The sequence below is a fragment of the Archocentrus centrarchus genome, chromosome 24, assembly GCF_007364275.1.
Source record: "Archocentrus centrarchus isolate MPI-CPG fArcCen1 chromosome 24, fArcCen1, whole genome shotgun sequence".
Lineage (NCBI taxonomy): Eukaryota > Metazoa > Chordata > Actinopteri > Cichliformes > Cichlidae > Archocentrus > Archocentrus centrarchus.
In genome coordinates, this window is record NC_044369.1 from 12,317,285 (window position 1) to 12,339,784 (window position 22,500).

General features: G+C 41.0%; 1 protein-coding gene across 1 annotated transcript in view; it reads left to right on the forward strand.

Moving 5' to 3' along the window:
- The window catches only part of lpgat1 (lysophosphatidylglycerol acyltransferase 1), a 130,980-nt gene that overhangs the window by 91,548 nt on the left and 16,932 nt on the right, over positions 1–22,500 (forward strand). Inside the window, 4 exon segments of the mRNA XM_030722034.1 lie at positions 1–56; positions 1,868–1,877; positions 7,799–7,902; positions 7,905–7,923. The exon segment at positions 1–56 is cut by the window's left edge and continues 224 nt beyond it. Of these exon segments, the coding sequence (XP_030577894.1) occupies positions 1–56; positions 1,868–1,877; positions 7,799–7,902; positions 7,905–7,923 (189 nt within the window).

The following is a 22,500-nucleotide window of genomic DNA, read 5'->3' on the forward strand; positions in this document are numbered from 1 at the left end:
GGCCCAGCAAGAGAACGGCAGCGTGGGCGGCGAAACTGGTACCCTGAACATGACGGGTAACTAAAACGCACACACATGAAAAACCTTTGCTTTAAAGTGAAACAAATTGATTTAAGAGCTGTTTGTTTAAACTGGTTTACTTGGCACAAATGAAAGCTGAAGGTGTTCTTCAGCCTTTCCGGGATTTAGTCTCACTAAATTTTCTTGGTCTTAAAAAGTAGAGTCTGGTTGTTTCTCGTTTTTTTCTTAGTCTCTGTGAACTCTGTGTACTGTAGTTCTTGACGAAATGTTTTTTGTTGATAGAAGAGCCGAGACAAAGCGTGCCTCAAACATGAAACATTAAATCATCACCTCTGTGTGTGTCTGTCCTCTGGGAGTCCTGTTTTTAAATGAAAGGTGACTGGTGGTAAAGGCTGCCAGCAGAGGAAAGGGCTGACATGCACAGAGGTGCCAGAAATTGCATCAGTGTTCCTGAAAACCCCAGTGGTGATTTGCAGGAGAGTAATTTTTCTGTCTAGAGACCAGCCCTAAATACATCCACTGAAGAGGACGATAATACAGCAATTAACAAACTTTGAGGGTGAAAATTGATTTTTGTAACTTTGTTAAAATTTATAACAAATTTTATTTGTTTAATGTAACACCCCCCCCCCCCCACCCCACCCCCCCAGTGGCTCCCATGGCCCAGTAGATCAGAGTTTTAATAGCCCACAAAAATAATAAGCTAATCTTAACTACTTAATATACTGCTGGGTAGCTTGAATGGTAATATTAGAGCATAGATTAAGAGTGTAGTGGTTAACACATTCACCTGACATGCCAAAGATCCCCCAGCTTGAGACTCTGGGACACACATTCCTAGAAGAGTTGTTTGTTTTTGTTTGTTTGTTTTTTTTAAATCTGATAAGTATGCAGATCCATCTACTGTGGTCACCACATGTGAATAACGGAGCAGTCGCAGTAATTTATTAGTACTTTTATATTAAAAATAAGTCCTGTGAGCCCCTTTTAAACCCATGCTAGCTGCAGGTGTCACTGCAACATAGAGATGGGACGGCTGCTGTGGGCCTGCAGCAAAGTTTACAAGAAGTCTGGCGGATTTGAAGGCCGTGGCAAACTACACCATCAGGTTGTCTGCATAAACACTGTCAGTGGTTTTAGTTTGGTTTTTGGATACTTTGCGTGGTCGTTGTGTAAAACAAATCAACGGTGGACTGAGAGCAGCTGAGAAGATCGCTTTTCTTCACATTTAAGCTTTTTGAACCGGTGAATCGGATAAGCAGAAGATGGGTAGATGGGTGGGTGGGTTTGATAATGGACTCTTGTTGGCCTTTTACTTGCAAATTTTTGATAAACATTTAACAAGCACTCTAGAAAATAATTTGGGTACCTTGTTTCAGCCTCTTTGGTGCTCACTGTGTGTCAGAGCGGAGAGGCTGCAGCTCCACCATAAATTACACCTCTGATCATCTTTACTGTTGTAATGTTATTTATTTATTCTGTTGAGTAATTTCTTAACTTAAAGTCACAAATGTGAGTGACACGTATGTGCTGTCGAGTCATGACACTAAAGTTACAGCCGGTTACTTTCAGCCTTAAATGTTTCCTTTAACGTGTTAATGCTGATTTCCTTCAGCCAGTTTGCTTCCACCGGTGAACTCTTAGCTGTGAAGTAGTGAAAATACAATTACTTGAACTGGCCAATCAGCTTGCATGATGTTTTTTAAATGGTCCTGAGACATTTGATTATGTCAAAATTTGCAAATGTAAAATAAAATTTCTCACTCGCCTACCTTTGTATCCCTGTTGTCCCTATTAATGTATCCAGATCACAAAATGATTGTGTTCCCATTAGTAAGTGAGTAAGCCAAGAAACAGTAGGCCATCCTTTCTGAAACGTGCCTGTACCTACATGACTGAAATGGTTTAGAAACTACTGTGAACTTACATCAGTGAAAATACACAATTGCGTCACATTTCCTGTTTGGCTGCTGATTGGCTTATGACCGGGACATTGGGGATGCATGAAATTGATGTGATTTCTTTTTCTTTACCTAAATTTATGAAACTAAGTCTTTCCCATGCTCCCTGAATTAGAGCCCTATTTCAGGAGGAATGCTAGCACCGCCTTAAATCCGGTCTGTGAACTAATGTTGGAATGCACGTTTTGTTTTTTTTACTCAGCAAATTTATCCAGGTAACTCAGTAAATCTGCTCCTTGGAGCAGTCCTCAGCAAAAAAGAAGCATTAAAACAGCGATAAATGTAAAGCTTCAATGAGTTCCCCAATGCCTGCGCATGCTGCACTCTCTGTCGACCCAGTGGACTCTCTTGGCTTTCATTCAGAATCCATTTAAGGGCGTTTGGTGTTAATAGAAAATTGGAGGGACTTTGAGCCAGCATTATTGAGAATGTGGCCCAGGCTTTAGCCTTCCTCAAGTTTGCTAGTGCAGCCCTGTGTCCGACAGCCTCAGCACTAACAGCAAGATGCTGTCTGATTACGCCTCTGCAGGATAGACTGTCAAACTGAAGAGGTATCTCTTAATTGTCTACTGTAAAAATTAAATGAGTAGTGCAGCTTTTTTTTTTCCCAGATATTTTTGTGTTTTATAACTCCTGGCAAAGGCAGATTTTTAAAAAATTAAGCATTTTAGACACATCAGTCTTATTTATGTGTAATTGCACATTATATTTGATCTTGCTATTGTGTACGCTACTTCCAGTTTATATCCCGATTCTTGTTATTGCTTTATGTCCTTTCCTCTGTTCCAGCAGCTCAGGAGGAGAGAATGCTGGTTGTTGCAGTAGGGTTGTCCTTCCACTTAAATCTAGCTAATGGCATTAAACCATAGGGCAAGAAAACACACATACCCAGAGGAATGCTATGTCCCTCACTACCTTGTGGTGTGTGTGTGTGTGTGTGAGAGAGTGTGAGAGAGAGAGAGAGGCTGTCTGATCAAAGACATAGCTCTGTCTCCCTGTGACCCTCACTGATGCTCTGCAGAGGTGCCCAGAGCTCGCTGACTCACTCAAAGACAAGCGGGCCACTTGGAGAAAATGGGATTTGATGTACCCACCAATGTCACCCAGGCTAAATACACTGCTTAGTCCAAACAAAGAAAAAAAATCAGTACAGCTCTGTGAAAAGGTGTGTCGCAAAGCCTGATGACTTTTTTGTGTCATAAAACCGTTTACAGTTGGCAGGCAAGCAAAGTTCAGTGCTGAGTAATTTAGGGTGGGCTGGGAGCTCCTAATGACCCAGAGGTAAACATATTTGATAACACCAACCAATCGGAGACCATTTTTATCCACTTTTAGTCAGTAGGTGGGACTGTTGTAGGCTGAAGGTGCTGCAATTTGGCCTGTAGATTATTCTGAAAGAGAGCCAGATATCTGCCAGTGTGTTTCCTTCCTGAAATTGTTTATCGAAGGACAGGCCTATCTGTTGTCATTTTAAATTACCGTGCCCCGTGCTATTACAATATTGTTTTTCACAGCATATAGGGCGCCAGCGATACTTTGGCTCAAGGCCCCATTCTTTGACCAGCTGCTCACGGGAGACGGTGGCTGCCTTTCAGCACACTTGGAAAGATCTGGATCTAGTTACCCACACAGGAATAACTGGTGTTAGCCAGTCCCATCAATACCAAGATTGCCTGTCAAGACACTAATATTGGTATTCAGCTTGTTCGTCAGCTGCTTCTTTTTGCCCCCTGTCTAGTGTTGAAACTACAGAAACAGACATTTGTGCACTCTTAAAGGGTCAAGCTTTATATGCAATCAGCTCAATCAGCTCTAGTTACATAGAAGTGTAGCCATGCTCTCTAATCAGTTATATTGTCCCACCTGCCAGGAACAAAATAATCTCCACTGACAGATCAGCATATATTCCTCCACAGTTTACAGGTTTCCTACAGATCACTGAAGTCTTCAAATTACTTGTTTTGTCTGACCAACTACAGTGGTTGATGTATTAAATTAATTACCAACATGAATAGTTGACACCTTCACATTTAAAAAGGTTACTTAAACACAACAGAATGTGTCTTGAGTCTGCAGGGATGATGCATAATTAGACAGTTGTTTCAATAAATATTTAAAAGCATATCCAAGCCTTGCTGAATCTACCTCACTTTGTGTTTTTCTTTACATAAATAAAGACATTTACACTGTAAAGTGATGCAGAAAAGAGGCAATGTGCTGCATAGAATTTCACTAGAATGCAGAAAATGTAATGCCTGACATTCAAAATGTCCACAGTCAGGGCTCCGTTCTGAACCCATTTTTTCTTTTATGAATGTAAATAAAAAGCAGACAACCATCTACATGCACGCAGAATACCTTTGCATTAAATATGGTACACATAATTTGAATGACTGTTACTGAAACTCAAGCACATTTGGATGCCTTTTATCTGAGTAACCTCATCTCTTCTGTCAGCGTGTTAGTGTTTGCGGCTTTGTCCACCAGTGACATGCTCCACATGCCTTTGCCTGTAGCACAAGCCCAAACTGATCCACCCCCTTGTTTAGCAGTTAAGGAGGGTTGCTCTTGTCATGAAATTCTGCCCCCTTTTTCTCTAAATATATGTTTGCTAATAGTAGACCCCCCCCCCCCCCCCCCCCCTTCCAGGACTTTTTTCAGAAAGCATCTGGCTTGCTTTGAGGTGGGGATGCTGCAGAGGTTTTCTTCTGATGACTTCCATGTTTGTGCATATGTGCCAGTGCAGTGAAATGGTGCATCAGTCTTGCTGGTGGTATTTTGTGGTTCACCCCCCCCCAAATTTATATCAAATCACATGTGTGAATATTGAGATCATTCTAAAAGATGGGCTGATCAAAAAAAGAGAAGTGATGATGGCTCATACGTAACCTACACGGACATTTTCCCTGCTCATTGCTGTGTACAAATGTACTGAATGAGCTTGGGTCCCTGAGGGCCCTTATGGTGCCAGCAGACACACAGAAACCTCCTGGCGGGTTGCACTTTGTGAGCACATACAAAAAAAAAAATATATATATATATATATATATATATAGTATATATAGATATATATATATTATATATATATATATATTATATATATATATATATATATATATATATATAATGTATAAAAATAAATAAATAATCCCACTTGCATACTTGAGCTCTACTGAAAGAACTACGTCTGAGAGGAAACACCGGCTTGGTAAAAGTTCTGAAAGCTAAAATCTTTGGGAATGCCCAAATTTTTTTTTATCTGTTTATTTTATTTCATTTTTTTGCTCGAAACAAGAAAATCACACACAAACATTTTCACTTTAAATACATGCCTTTTAGAGAGAGGTTTATAAAGTTTGAAAAGGGGTGCCAAGACTTTTTCAAATGACTGTTTGTTTGGTTTTTAAATTTCAGCATGAGCCAACATATCCAAATTTCCTCAAAATGAAGACCTATTACTGCCAGTATAACTTTATTGTTCTGCACTGAACTGGCAGGTTCACATATACCTAAACTAGAGGAACATGTAAAGTGTAACTGTCTTTACTCCACTTGATAGTGTCTCCATTGCATTTCTGAATCCTCTTTCCTTACATTTCTTTGTGTTTTGTTCCTGTGAATTATAACTAATTTGCATCATTTCCTTTTTTACTGCTGCTGACCCTGGCAGTAATGTAATGTAGCCAGTCATTTGTAAAGTTTAGCTCCACTTTGTCACACGGCATGGCATATTTACTTCGCATAAAGAAGCCAGTGTGTTCAGAGAGGGAAGTGCCTCCTGCACAACAGCAGTAGGGAGGACAGCGACCTTAACCAGGCAATCACATATGCTGCACTGCTCCACACCAGGCTTGCTTTACAGCAGTGACTGCTGGTGTCCTCTGTTTTACAATTGACAAGCCTATTCAGAGTGGTTAGCTTAATGGAAAGCACCTTTTCACACCCTCATGTTACACTATATTGCCAAAAGTATTTGCTTGTCTGCCTTCACACGCATAAGAACTTGAGTGACATCCCATTTTTAATCCATAGGGTTTAATATGATGTTGGCCCACCCTTTGTAGCTAAAACGGCTTCAATGGGCAAGCAGAGGCTCAACACCTCGATGAACACAGCTGACAGTGGAGAGTTTTGCTAGCCACTGTGCTAACGTTTCCTTGTTCCAAACCTATTCCATGAAGCACTCTACATGCTGTTCTTGAGCTAATCTGAAGGTCACATGAAGTTTGGAGGTCTGTAGCACTTGACTGCAGAAAGTTGGCGACCTCTGCGCATTATGTGTCTCAGCATCCGCTGACCCACTCTGTGATTTTACGAGGCCTACCACTTCGTGGCTGAGTTGCTGTAGTTTCCAATCGCTTCCACTTTGTTAAAATACCACGAACAGTTGACTGTGGAATTTTTAGTAGGGAGGAAATTTCACAGCTAGACTTGTTGCACAGGTAGCATCCTATCACGGTACCACGCTGGAATTCACGGAGCTCCTGAGAGAGAGCCATTCTTTCACAAATGTTTGTAGAAGCAGTCTGCATGCGTAGGTGCTTGATTTGACACACCTGTAACCATGGAAGTGATTGGAACATGAATTATGATTTGGATGGGTGAGTGAATGCTTTTGGCAATATAGTATATGCTTGGTAGTTCCTTTTAACTTTATTTAATGTCTAGAGTCAGATGTAGTTTCATCATTGTAAATGGTAAATGGACTGGTTCTTATATAGCACTTTTCTACTCTATGTTGAGCACTCAAAACGCTTTACACAACATGCTGCATTCACCCATTCACACACATTCATAAATCACTTATCTACACTTAAGTGCTTTCGTATCTAACATTCACACACATTCATACTCTGACAGTTGCATCGGAGAGCAACTTGGGGTTCAGTATCTTGCCCAAGGATACTTTGGCATGCAAACTGGAGCAGCCAGGGATCGAACTGCCAACCTTCCGATTAGTAGGTGAACACCTCTTCCTCCTGTAGTCATGAAAGAAGCAGGTTAAGAACTTGTTGAGACTGCCTTGTGTTTTGGTCTGTGGGCTCTTTTATTTTTCATACTTCCTAGAAGGAGCACAGGTTGGAAGTGCTTCACATTAAGGTGTGTTTGAGTCAAATTCAGTCCTGTAATAACAAGCAAGAAGTTGTGTAGATGCGATAAATCATCCTTACACTCATCACTTAATTTGTTTTATTGTCTTTGTGATTATGAGCAGGTGAGCACAGACTTGACCCTGCTTAATGCAACTAAATATTCACCCACATGCACCCTGCTGCTGACTCCCAAATTTAATCGCATGTCTGGCATTCCCACCCCCATCTGTCATCCTCCGCTTTCCCGGCTATTTTTTTCCCTCTTGCTTTTTCCATTAGAACTGAAAGTAACAACAAGACAGTAAGAATTTGGCCTTTCTGTGGCTATTCGCTGATAGAAAAACATGTATGAAAGATTAGCTGTAGAGGTGAAAATGTTTCCTTTGCTATGAGTCACTCACTTAGCTGCCAGCCAAGTTCTGTCAAACAGGGACTTCAGCTGGTGCTCCACTAGTCGTTTTGGCAGGTAACCAGCCTTAATTTTCATGCTTTGGTATTTTATAAAAAAATCCAGGGAAGCCTACTGATTACAGACATGGACATAAAGCTGCAAAATCAGGATGATCTGAACTATTGATTGACAATGAACCTTTTTGGCTAGTTGAAAAACAGCATGCTCACATGTTCAGATTGACAAACATAAAGTACTTTGTAGACTTGGAGTTTGTTTTAACTATTTATCCCCAATGCGTCTCACTTTCTGTGTTTGTTCTTCCATGACAGCTAATAACGTAAAGGTCTGCAGTGGGTTATAGATGTGACCATAGCGTACCCCAAAGCAAGACCGATGGACATCCAGACTTGGATCTTTGGCTACAGGCCTCCTACAGCACACATGTACATTACAGGTAAGATTCAAATGTTGGCTCATTATACTCTCCATTTTAGTTCACGGTTTCATGTAACTCACATGAAAATGGTAATCTGTTGCATTCACGAGGGCAAACCAGAGCCATAATGCAAATATATTTTGCAGCGCACATGCAAAAAACTGTGTCACATGAAAATGTATCGCATTACATCACGAAGTCAGTTCAAGCAATGAAGGGAGAGGCTCGTGCTGCTTTTGATGAATCTTAAGTTAGTTGAGTTAGTTTTTGCTATTGTCAAGTACACAGTGGAAATAAACAGTGGTTTACACAGTACAGTGAAATTCTTATTTTGCCAGTCTCCCTTCACACAAGTTATAAAAAAATTCTAATATACATATTAATACTAAAATAAATACAGAGTTGTGTATGTGTCGGCAGAGTGAGACAAATGCATCATCCACGGTGGGCACTATGTTTGTACATCTTAATTTTGGTACTTGCAGGTCATTGTTTAAGGTGCATTTTGTAGTTTTAAATAGGAAAAATAGTGACAGCAGAGCTCTGTCCTGTCACTCAGTTCACATAGGCCTCTTTTTTTATGTCTTCCCAGCAAACAAAAGAAGCAAAACATGGAGTCAAGTCATTTGAACTATATACACTGTATCTGCCAGTGTATTATAAGCACAGAGACATTTTTTAATGTGTATTTTTAAGATGTTGGGGGGAGGGGGGTTAGACATAAGAGCTATAGCTGTTAAATTAGCTAATATATCTTGTCAGCCTACTGTTCCCATTTCTGTTCTATTTCTAACATTTTAAAATAGTTAGTAAACTTAGAAAAATCTTAAAACTAACAACCAGACTGTTAGGATTTACCTCTTCAGCTGGTATCTATTTTTCATTTTTTTTGTGATTGTCTGCATTACTCTTTTATACTTCTTAAAAGAGTACTTATTTACTTCCTGTAGAAAGTGATGCATTGCCCTAATCATAATATTACTTTTTGTATTACTCTGTAATATTGCCTTTGTAATTAAGTTGAAATCATATCATATTAATCTTTTTTAAACACACATGTCATGCAGATCCCCATCCTAATAAGGATGACAGACAATCTTTCATTTAGTAGAGAAAAATGTTGCAGTGGTAATGCTTCTACTGTAGAAACAGTAACAGTTACAAATGTACACCTGTTGATCTTTGCTTTTGCTGCCTGATGGAAATCAAGCTTTGCCTGCCCGGTTGAGGTCAGCATACTCAGCTTTAATGTCACTCTGAACCCGAGGCCTCTCGTTCCTAGCATTGTTAGCATCATAGACTCTGAGAGGTTAGCATGTTGTCTTCGCAGGCACTTGTAAAGATTTGATGTTGTTTTGGCAGCAGTGGGTTGTTGTTTCTGGACTGTGCAGGGTTTGCTCTTTACTGTCACCTTCTTGACCCCTCATGTAGTAAATTAGAAGAAATGTCTCATCACTCCTCGAGTGTTGTAGATAGTGCCGCCATTTTTGTTCTGACTCCCACATAAACTCAGGTCAAGCAAGTGTTTTGAGAGTGGTCCTAATTTTTTTTCTTTTTTTTTTCTGTCTAACCGTGGTGCAGATAATTAAAGAGCGTGAAAGTAATGACAAAATTGTTTTATTAGTAACTGCAGTATGACTGTATTTACACTGGTTGTATGTGTATGTTAATCTCAGTTTGGGTTGTCACCAGCTGGCATAGCTTGTGTTACTTTTTTTTTTTTTTGGTAGAGGTGAGAAATTAACTTTTTGGTGTGTCTCTACACCTAATTATGCTCACTGTTGTTGCCATCAAGAAGGGCAGCATGTGCCAAAAGTGGTGGTGTTGTGCAACTGTCAATTTTTAGCTCATCCTGTTAAACAATCAACTAGTTTATACTGTGGCAAGGCGTCCGTTTGTCCACAATTAACAAGTGAAACTTGCACACAGTGATCACCTAATGGGGCTTAGGTGATCATTGATGGACCCAGAGCTGGATTAGGTACTACGCCATTGATAATCTGGTTGAAACTTGGCGAGCACCTCCAGGTTGGAGACACTAGTGTACAAGCAGGTCAGTCTTTACTGACACTTAAATGTTATATCAGTACTGGAGCTCAGAGATTCTCAGATTAGAGGGGGATGTTTCAACCAGCTTGAAAAAGTGGGATTTCTGCAGAAAACTTGTGTTCCAGTATCACCGCTGATGTGTAAGTTTTTTTTTCTGAGCGGTGGCAGTCAGATGAGTGATTACGGGGGCTGTGGTGAAATCACAGGTGGCACACACAGCTACCAAGGTGATGACCATAAACTTAGGCTCATAACCTTTTATTTTTTTTTTTTTGTTTTCCCCAGCAGCAGTGTGGCTGCACCACGGTAGCAGCAGATACATCAACTCAGCTTTGATTTTTCATTTTTGCCCACACTATGCAGTGGATAATGATATCTTAACCAGGTGCAATGTTAAATAATGCCGTGTTGTTGAGATCATCGCCAGCCATGCAAATGTTTAAGCAAAGTTTTAGGAATAAGCTGTCGGTCTTAACACATACACATTGACACATGACTGGACATGCTTGTACTGCTGTAAACAGGAAGCAGAGGGTTGGTTGCTTGTAGAAAACAGGAAGAAGAGCAATGACAAAAAGACTAAAGATTATTTTGCTTGGACCACCAACAAAGTGGAGCTGTGTACCCTGTGAGCAAAGACAGTCATGTTGGTAGAAAACCTGTTAGCGCTGGGATTCATTGCAAAGCAAATACAGTGACACATTAGTGCAGTATGGGTGGCATTATGGGAGCATTATGGAAAAGCTGCACTCACCAGTGAGATTAATTCACAGATACGTGAGCCTTGCTACGTTTTGGCTGAATTTGTGTGACTGATTATATCTAATCAGGAAGTGAATGTGGTGTGTGCTTCAGTTTCCAAAAGTCTCTGTTTCTGCTCATTTGAGACTAAATTATAATTCAAATTATGACAGAAACAGGGTTAGCAGCATTTTAAAAAGTCTCAGTTTCAGGGTTCCTAAAAACCCTCAGTACTGTGGACATTAGACTTAATATTACTGTGGATGTATCTTATGAATTTAAAATATTCTTGTGACTTATAGAAGTCTTTTTTCCCTTGCGGGGCAAGTCCAGCTGCTGATGACTTTCTGCAGAAATTTGACCACTTTCTACTTTTTGGTGTGGAAAGTCTGACATTAAAGAACTAAAAGGCGCCTTCACAGTTTTCACCCTTCATTCCCTGTCTGATTTGACTTTTGGCTGAACTTTTGTAATCGTGTGATGAGGGGGGGGGGGGGGGGGCAGATCACGGTCAAGTATTGCTCTTTAACTCCCTCTTAAGGTTTTGTTTGTATACAAGTACGGTAATGCTTTTTTTAGCGTTTGGAGTAAGAACATGCAAGTACCTGACTGTGATAGATTTAGAGTATGTGAAAAATCAGGAACAATTAGTTGCATATCAAAAGCCATGTTGTGGTATAACAACCTGGAAAAACAAAACTGCAGGACTTGGCAAAAAATAAGCTGCAGCATACAGCTGCCATCTTAAGAATATCCTTCCTCTTATGCAAAGCAAATGCAGTGCCCCTCCATGTTGTCCTGCTCTCTTTGCCCTTCATATCCTCTCCTCTATTGCTTTTCTATCCACTGAGGATAAAGCGAAGGTAGGCCAGCATTGGATTTTCTGTAGACTGTATTCAAGATGAATATAATCCCCCAGGGTTGATCAGAAGATGTATCCAGGCTTAAAGCAGTAGTCATTCAGGTAGCAGTAATAGTGTGACCCTTAATGTTCCTGTGAACAACCTCCTCAAACAGCTCAGGTATGTGTCTACACTTCCTTGTGCTAGTGTGATTTATGAACCCTGGCCCACCCCCCCTCTCTAGAGAAGCCCTTCTGCCCACTTTGTCAGCAACTAAGGATTCATCAGCTCTGTAATTAGACGAGGAGGGGATGCTAGATTCTTTCCCCACCTCCGAGACTCTCTAATCAGCCATCGATACAATCAGCTTCCCTCACTATGTCAGCAGCTCTGCAGCCCGGAAATGGACAAGAAGCCACCCAACTACAGTTGTTCCCATTACAAGCATGCACACTCAGTTCCCACTGTGCAAACAGTGCTGATCATAGACAAGTTAGACCCATGCTGGTACAGGTGCAGCGTCAACAAGAGGATTAATCTGCCTGCTGATCAAGGGTACGCTGTGGGGGAGTGAGCAATGCGATGCACTTTGGTGATGCAGATAGGAGAGGTGGCTAGACAAGTGCCACCCTACAGCGGTGTTTCTGCTGCTGCTGGTAAGGGCAGTTTTTACAGTGAGAGTTGCATTTGTTTACTGTCATTCCTACAAATAATTCAAAATTGGGAATATAGTTAAGTTTGAAGGGTTAGTTGCCATCAAATGACAGCAAGAATATATAATGGGGCTCCAATAAGGCAACGTATAAGATAAATAAGGATTATTTTGAACTTTGAATCATGCAAAGCTATCCAAGAACAATAACACTGGGCATCTTGAGTCATATTTAAATAAGTGTAAATGTTGTTGAGTAATGTTTTATGTGAAGTTCATGATGTTGACTGCTTTATGATTTTACATGATTTCATAAGTATATAATTTAAGTTTAAATTGTTCAAATGTGACATAATGCATAGTAAGTTCTTGTTGCAGTTTTGTTTGTGTTGTTAAGGAACTTTAAGATGCAACGTAACGTGTCTCGCGAGGAGTAACGGTTACCGAGAGAAACTTTTACCTTTCACGGACTGCAGGAGGGCAGATGTTTTTTGATATGACTCTGCTGTGTTGCATTTAAGATTCAAGTTATCGTATGAAGCCAAAGCCGATAAGTGACTCAAGGTTTAAATCTCTTTTCATGACAAGCAGCCAACGAGTTTTCATGGCATGACTAAGTGAGCAGAGAGAGAAATAAGGGAGAGGCTCAAGCAATAAGCGCCTATTTCAAGGAAACGATCTGTGTCTGTGTTGTCGTGGAGAGAGCTACAGTGAAAACTCACCTGCTCGATACAGATGTAACGAAGATGGGAGCGCAGCCCGCGATGATCGACGCAACGGACATCCGGTGCAACAGATAAGCAGAGTCCATAACGTATCGTTGGCGTAGCGATTACAGACAACGCTAGTCGGACTGTTTAAGCTGTACATTTTCAAGCCAAAACCAGGAAGTGCTCTACCACAATAGTCAAGTTAAGGTGGTGTGAGAAGTGGTTCAGCTTGGAAACTACAACTAAGGACTCATATCTGTTAACCTTGTATACTGTTCTCAGTAGGGCAATAAGTGCAATATTTTTGCATACATGATTGTTACACGTTTAAAGGGCACCTTCAGTGAGTTGTTAAAGGAGTTACTACACTGACACGAAACCCTTTAAGTGAGGAAAGGTGATTTAATGCATTTCTGAAGATTTTCCTGCAGTGACTTTATTCATATATTTGTGTCAAAATAATTTTCATTGTTCTTATTTGTTTCAAAAACTGAAGTTAATGTTAAATTCAGTGAAATTTAAGTGATTTCAAATTTATTTGAATGATGTCTACAGTGTCTACATATTCACAAGCCTTTCTAGCTTAAGTCTGTTGTAGCTTTCATTCACACATAGGCAAAGGAACTCCAATATACATTTAATAGCTACACAGTCAGTCATTATCCCAACATGTCTGACACAAGCACTGAGACCTGCCATAAAATTGTGAAAATGCCTACTCAAACTGAAGCAACAAGCACAGAATCTGCAGCAGATGTGGAAAAACTGCGAAGAAGTGAAAGAACGCGAACCCTCACAGAAAAGGGACGAGAGCTTCAAGGAGAGAGATTGAAGGGCTTACAACGTAGATATAAAATCATCTATGAGAAGTGGAGGTGTCAAGCAAGAATAGGCAAAGAATTATTAACCGATGATGCCTCTGACGATGAACTGAATGAGCTTATTGAGAACATGAAGCACACTTGTTCCAGTGTAAAGGCCATTTATGAAGAGTTACGGCAAGCCCAAACCCCTGAACCAGACTTACGACGCAGAGTTGACACGTGCATATCACTCTCAGAATTTATAATTCAAAAGCAGGGAGTCAGCTTAAAGGCCATAAAGCAAATGAAAATGAAACTTGGCCTGATGTTGGATCAATCTTAGATTCGACAGGTTCCTTATCTAGACCACTGTCTCACCAATCAAAATGTGGTTCTACTCATTCTAGCTATGCTGAGAGCTGCTGCATCTCAGGAGGTCTTAGCAGTATTGGAGGAACAAGAAAGAGAAGAAACAGAACTTCAAATTCTAGAGGCTGAAAATAAACAGTGGTGACACAATTTGAGTCAGAGAACCTAGCCAGACTACAAGCAGTCCAAGAAAACGTAGAAAGCTTGCACGCTTAGAATTAGTAAAAAGACTGAATGCTGCTAGAGCTCGAGTAAAGGTTTATGATTAAGTTGAAGGAAACATTGAAACAGCTCACTTGTCGTGTGATATTGAAATGGCAGGAGAGCTTAATGTTCTTAACCCCATAGTCCCTCCAGTCACAACATGTGTGCTCCAGCCTCAAGTCCTCCATTCATACCTCATTCTCCACCATTCACAGCCCAAGCCGTCAATGCACCAACTCCCTCATGCATCCTCAATCTCTAGCGGCACATGCCAGGCCCCTCACTCTCAGTTGCTGCCTCAACCTGCTCCAGCCATAGTGTTTGGGCCTCAGGAGCAGAAGAACATGGATCTGGTTAATGCGTTAGCAGAAGCTATAAGTGCTAATCGCCTTCCAACACCAGAGCCAGCATTATTTACTGGAGACCCCTTGAGATTCAAGGAATGGCAACTATCCTTTGAAACGTTAATAGAACGGAAAAACATCCCAAGAATGAAAAACTTTATTATCTAAGAAAGTACCTGGGGGGCAGCAAAAAAGGCTGTTGAAGGATTTTTCTTTTTAGGCACAGAAGCAGCATATGATTCAGCTTGGAAGCTGCTGGATAAACGTTTCGGAGACCCATTCATAATTGGGAAGTCCCTCAGAGACAAGCTGAATACATGGCCAAAGATAAGCTCCAAGGATGCATGTGAGCTAGAGAATTTGCAGACTTCCTCAAGAGCTGTGAGGCTGCAATGTCCCATATTAAAACACTGGACGTCCTTAATGACAGCATTGAGAGTCAAAGGATTCTGCTGAATGCCAGATTGGTTGGTTTCCAGATGGAACCGTAAGGTTATGGAAGTCAGGCAAGTAAGTGCAGAGTACCCACCATTTAAAGAGCTTGTTGACTTCCTATCCAAGGAAGCAGATCTCGCTTGTGACCCCATATCCTCAATACAAGCACTCAAGAGTGTGGAAAGCGAGAAACCAAAGTATCCACGAAATCAAATGATCCACGCAAAGACACTGAGCACAAATGTGACACGGAGCAGCATTCCATCATGCGTCTTTTGCAAAAGGACAGGACACATCCTTGACAAGTGTCGCAGGTTTGCTGAAAAGACAATCCAGGACCTCAAGTTTGTGCAAACAGAAAAGCTTTGCTTTGGATGTTTGAAAACTGGTCATCACTCAGAAGGTGTGATAGCAGGAGCATATGCGAAACTTGTCAAAGGAGACATCGACTTGCTTGCATGATGACAAATTTAAAGAATCCCAAAGGTCAACACACGTAAATGGAAGTGACATTTCAAATGACAGGGCAAACGCCACAGAAAGTGCTGCAACAGCAACTGCAAACAGAGTCATACAAGAGGGCCCAAGCACACAAACATCTTCCATCTTACCAGTCTGGGTGTCATCTACCAAGCAGCCTGATCAAGAAGTCCTCGTCTATGCACTGCTAGACACACAAAGTGATACTACCTTCATACTAGATGAAGTGGCCCAAGACCTCAACACAGACAAAGAAAATGCCAGTTTGCAGCTGTCCACAATGTCTGCTAAGTCGACAGTCATATCCTGTCAGAAATTAACAGGTCTGCAAGTAAGGATACAACTTAAAGAAAGGATTCCACTGCCACCTGTTTTCACACGAGAGTTCATCCCAGCAAACAGGTTACAATTCCAACTTCTGAAACAGCTCTAAAATGGCCTCATCTAGAGCACCTAGCAGAAAGGATTCCACCACAGCTTGACTGCGAAGTAGGCCTTCTAATAGGATACAACTGTCAACAAGCCCTTCTTCCAAAGGAAATCCTGTCTGGTGATGAAGATCATCCATATGCACAGCGAACTGATCTTGGCTGGAGTATTATTGGTTGCTCAGATCCAGCGAGCGATGAAAACGATGCAATAGGAACCAGCCACAGAATCATAGTACAGCAAGTGATACCGGCTATACAGTCATCAGTTCAGTTAAAGAGAGAAGTACATTTTGTGCACAGGACTCAAGTCAAAGAGATCAACCTACCTGACATAATTAAAACACTCGAATCAGACTTCACAGACCATTCTGCAGATAACAACCCAATTTCTCAAGAAGACCTTCGCTTTCTGTCGAAAGTGAAGGCAGCATAAGGCACAAGGAAGATGGCCATTATGAACTCCCACTCCCTTTCAAGACAGACAAACCTAATTTCCAGACAATAAGTAAGTAAGTAATAAAATTTATTTATATAGCACTTATCACAGATAAAAATCACAAAGTGCTTCACAACAAAAAAACAATAAACTGTGTGCAGTCCATAGGCTCAACTCATTGGAGCGACGACTCAGGAAAAATGAACAATATTACAAGGACTATGTCAAGTTCATGAATGATATCATAAGCAGAGGAGATGCTGAGAAGGTGCCACAGTGCGAACTTGATAACCAACCGGCATGGTATATTCCACACCATGGTATTTACCATCCCCATAAAAACCCGGGAAAATCCATGTGGTTTTCGACTGTTCAACACGCTTCCAGAAACTTCTTTAAATGACCATCTCCTGACTGGTCCAGACCTGACTACACATTACTTGGAGTGTTGTCGATTTAGAAAGGGTCCAGTAGCCATAATGTGACATTGATAAAATGTTTCACCAGTTCCATGCCACAAGGGAGCACCAAGACTATCTCAGGTTCCTCTGGTGGGACAAGGGGGATTTAGACTCCGAACCCTCAGTGTACAGAATGAGAGTACATCTGTTTGGGCAGCTTCATCTCCCGGCTGCTGCCAACTTTGTCTCAAGCATCTGGCATCACAGAGTCATGGGAGTTCAGCGAAGAAGCCATCAAGTTCAATCCAAGGGAGCTTCTATGTGGATGATGGCCCAACTAGTGTAAAGTCAACTGCTGAAGCATACATCTGGTGGAGGAGTCAAGAGCCCTGTGCAGAGCAGGAAATCTTTGGCTGCACAAGTTTTGTATCCAATGATAAAGTGTGATTGCAGCAATACCTCCAGAAGAATGTGCCCAGATCAAGGATCTAGACAATGGCGCTAGGAGAACTTCGTATCGAGCGAAGCGCTTTGGAGTTGAGTGGTGCGTGGAAGCAGATGAGTTCCAATTCAGAGTTTGGTAAAGGAAACCCACTGACAAGGAGAGGAGTTTCTCTCAGCTGTTGCCCTCAGTTTATGATCCCTGGGGGTTTGTGGCTCCATTCATACTAGTAGGTAAACAAATCCTTCAGACTCTGTGCAGAGAAAAGGTAAACTGGATGAATCTCTTCCTGAGCACATCCTGCCACATTGGGAGGCATGGCTCAAAGATTTGCCTTACTTGGCAACCCTGAAGATTCCAAGGAGCCTACTTTCCATCAAGCTTCGGTGAAGTTGTACTGTACGAGCTTCACAACTTTTCTGATGCAAGTTCCAAAGGGTATGGTGCATTTCATACCTCAGAGGGGTGAATGAAACAGGACAGATTAGTTGCTCACTTGTCTTGGGCAAAGCTAGTGTAGCCCCTACCAAGCTAACAACTATTCCAAGACTCGAGCTATCATCAGCTGTAACTTCAGTTCGCATTGATGATATCATTAAAAGGGAGCTTGAAATCAAAAACTTGCAAGAGTATTACTGGACGGATTCAAGGGTGGTTCTCGGCTATGTGAACAATGATGCCAAGAGGTTTCACACATTCGTGGCCAACCGCATCCAACGAATAAGATCTAGCACAGAACCTGAGCAATGGCGGCACGTCAGCTCTGAAACCAATCCAGCTGATTATGCGTCTAGAGGATTGAGTGCAATTCAGCTGAAGGAGTCTAAAGTGACTGAAAGGACCACGACTTTCTTTGGCAGCAAAATCTTCCACATGAAGAGAGAATGATGGGGGACATACAAGCTACTGATCTGAGCTTCGGAAAGTACATGTTCAGGCTGTCAAGGCAAAGGAACAGAATTCAATGGTTGACCACTTCACCAAATTCTCTGACTGGTCAAGAATAGTGAGAGCTGTTGCCAGGCTCAAAAGATTTGTCAGAGAGTTCAAAGGAGTTGCAACTATGAACAAATGAGTCAACTCACCTTGAAGAGTGAAGAGAAGCAGAATCTTCATCATCAAGCTGGTGCAAGAAGAATCATTTGCTGAAGATATAAGAAGATCAATGGCCAGAAGGAAGACAACCCCTGAGTAAGCACAATAGGCTACGTCAGTTGAATGCCTTTTTAGACAATAACAGTGTCCTAAGGGTGGGAGGACGGCTATCTCAGTCAGCCTTACATCATGATGTAAAAACAATCCTGCAATACTTCAAGGAAATCTCATGTTTTCGGCCCTGCTCTACAAGTACCATCATGACGCATACATCCAACCAAGGAAGAGGCATGACCATGAATTAGTTACATGCAAACGGAATATGGATCTTAGGATGTGGAAGTGCAGTTTCCTCGCACATTTACAAGTGTGTGCATTGTAGAAAATACAGAAGAGCAACAGATGGTTCACACATGGCAAATCTCCCTGAAGAGAGAACAGAAATATCTCCCCCTTTCACTTACTGCGGCATTGATTGTTTTGGCCCCTTTGTGGTAAAGGAAGGAAGAAAGGAGGGTCAAACGATATGGATTGTTGTTCACCTGCTTATGTTCCAGAGCAGTACACATAGAAACACTTGATGACTTGACAACCAACGCATTTATGAATGCAACTTCGATCAGTCCATAGCTATAAGAGGACATGTACGCCAATTGAGATGTGACAGGGGAACAAATTTCATTTGTTTTAGACGGGAGTTTTCCAGAGTTGCTCAGAGAAATGAATCAAGACTGTCAAAGGGGATTTGGTTGTGAGTTTGTGTTTAAACGTTCCGTCAGCCAGTCATATGGGTGGAGTCTGGGAGCGTCAGATTCGAACAATCCGAAGCATACTGACTGCAATGCTGGACAGGTCTGCCAGCAGACTTGCCACTACAACTTTAAGGACATTTCTCTATGAAAGCGATTGCCATAATCAACAGCAGCCACTAAGTGTTGAGCATCTGAACGATCCTACTGGCCCAGAACCTCTTACTCTCCGAACCATATTCTAAACAATGAAATCATCCATTATTCTGCCACCCTCCGTGGGCAGTTTGTACAAAGAAGACCTCTACCCTGCGCAAAAGGTGGAAACGAGTGCAGTTTCTAGCCAATGAATTCTGGCAAACGATGGAAGCGGGAATACCTGCTAACAAACTCCAACACCGACAGAAATGGCAAAACACATTACGAAACTCTAAGGTAGATGACATTGTGATGCTACAGGACGATAGTGCACCAAGAAACAAGTGGAAGCTTGCCAGGGTTGTGGAAGTACATCTAGTACAGATGACAAGGTGCGAAAGGTGAACTTCTGGTCAATGAAACTACACTTGATAAGGGAAAACCATTCAATAGATTAGTTCATCTTGAGAGGCCTGTTCACAAGATAGTTACCGTTATTGGAGGCCAGTTAAACTGTTTAAGGCTACACTGTTCATTCTTAAAATGTGTTTCACACATTGTATATTTTTAATAGTTTTCTTTGAAGAAATCTCTCATTTAAAATCAATGAGCGATTGGTGGGAGTGTAAATGTTGTTGAGTAATGTTTTATATGAAGTTCATGATGTTGACTGCTTTATGATTTTACATGATTTCATAAGTATATAATTTAAGTTTAAATTGTTCAAATGTGTCATAATGCATAGTAAGTTCTTGTTGCAGTTGTTTGTGTTGTTAAGGAACTTTAAGATGCAACGTAACGTGTCTCGCGAGGAGTAACGTTTACCGAGAGAAACCTTTACCTTTCACGGACTGCAGGAGGGCAGATGTTTTTGATATGACTCTGCTGTGTTGCATTTAAGATTCAAGTTATCGTATGAAGCCAAAGCCGATAAGTGACTCAAGGTTTAAATCTCTTTTCATGACAAGCAGCCAACGAGTTTTCATGGCGTGACTAAGTGAGCAGAGAGAGAGAGAGGGAGAGGCTCAAGCAATAAACACCTGTTTCAAGGAAACGATCTGTGTCTGTGTTGTCGTGGAGAGAGCTACAACAAGGATGGCCAAAATCAAAACAGGTTACTGTATCCTGACTGCTGTGGCAGTATGGCTTAACCAAAATAAAAAAAGAAATACAGTTCCTGTAATGAAACTCAGTAACAGTTTTCACACCCTTTTTATTTTGACTGCTAAAAAACTCATCCCAGCACTACTCCTGTACAAAAAAAAAATGGAATCTCCAACCTCAATCAAGAATACTTAAGTGATGTATTTTCAGGGGGGAAAAAAAATGGAGCTTGGAATTAACTTTTAAGGTCTCCTTTAAGAAGTAATCCTTGATGCTTGACTGTCAGTCACAGTGTAGTGAAGGTAGGGTTAATACCTATCTGTCAATATTTCTCTTTCATTGCCACAAAATGATGACAAAGGTTTTAATTTAGATTATAAACACTAAGTGGAAGGTTAAATTTAAACAGCAGCTAAAACAATATTGATAAAATACATGTTTAGATGTGTGATCCCTCCATAAGCCTTTAGATCAGACCTGGACATTGTACGGCCCGTGGGCCACATGGTTTTCCTGACCGGCCCGCATACGGTCAATGAGAAGTAGAATTCAAACATAAATAAGTGGACGTCATGCAGTTTGTCCCATTTTGGCCATCGAACACTCTTTGATAAACTCCCCATCAGAGAATGGCTTACTGTTTTATGCGATTTGTGGGGAATCACAATACAGTTTGTTTTTGTTTTTTTTGAGGGTGGCTGCTATTTTTTAATTTGTGCATGTGAATGCAGCTTCACTGTAAATACACTGGAACCGACATTTGAGAGAAGGGAGTTGAAAGATGTCGGCCCACATTTAAAAATAAAAAAACTGATGGAGAATATCGTTTTTTAAAAGACAGGGACTAATTACTTATTTACTGAAGTCAGAGGTGAAGCAATATGCTTAGTTTGGTGGAGAGCAGATGGTTGTGTTTAAAGATTACAGTTTGAATCGTCATTATGAGAGAAATACAAAACTTAATGTATACAGAGCAGATTTGATCCTTTGCTAGCAAAGCCGCAAAGCAACAAGGGCTTTATACCAAGCTTCACACATCCAGGGATGGAGCAGTCAAGACTGCTATGTGAATTCCCATAAAATTGTAAAAACCAATAAGCCGTTCTCTGCTGTGGAGTTGATCCAGAAGTGTTTGAGGATGCCCCCCTCTCTAGGGAACCTGTAACAAGATGGATTGAGGACATCTTGTGGGAAATCTGGAGCGTCAATTGAAAAGCAAAGTGGACAGTTTTGACTCTTCTCCTTGGCTCTGGATCAGAACTGTGATATCCACAACACAGCCCAGTTACTCATCTTAGTATATGAGATGATGAAAGAGTTTGAGATTACAGATGAGCTGGCAGCAAATTGCTCAGTGAAAGGGACTATGACACATTTGTTCACAGAGGTAAATGCATGCTTGGATAGACTGAGCCTGAAATGGGACAAACTGGCAAGTGTTGCAACCGATGGCTGTACAAATCTGGGAATGGGGAAAAAATGGTGGACTTTTGAAGCGGATGCAAGAAAAGTGATAAGATAAACCAGAACTGAAATTGGTATTTTTGGATGGAGGTGTTGTGTAAATTATTTCTAAAATGAACTATGTTGTTGATGATGCAACTATAATCGTTAACTTCATTCAGGGAATCAAGAGTTTTTATTGTCATTTCAGCACATGTATTCGCATGAGGCGAAACGAAATTTTGCACTCAGGTCCTGGTTAAGGCAACAACAGTAATACACGTCAAGAGAAATTTATACAAAAGCAAGAAGCACATTAAATAGGTTTGTTTTTCATCAGGACAAAAGCACTTAATCACAGACAGTTTGTTGCACTTTGGATTCACTTCAAATCAGTATCACTACTGGATTTTTTATCCCTCTTAAGGTGTGAAGTTATCCCACACATAGGATACATACTCAGAAGATGCTGGTTCTTTGAATCTACCTTAATATGTATGAACAAACCTTCTCAGAAATGAAGTTTATCAAATCCAGATATAGATCCGCTCTCTGTGATAATCACCCGTCCACTGTCCTTCACATTTCCACCTCTGGGCACTGAACCTGACTTTAATGCATTTGTTCAAGCCCAAAACAGACTAGGCTCTGCTCACTGAACAAGAAAAAGGAACTGAAAAACTGCAGATGAAGTATTAAATAGGGCTGCAACTATAGATTATTTTGG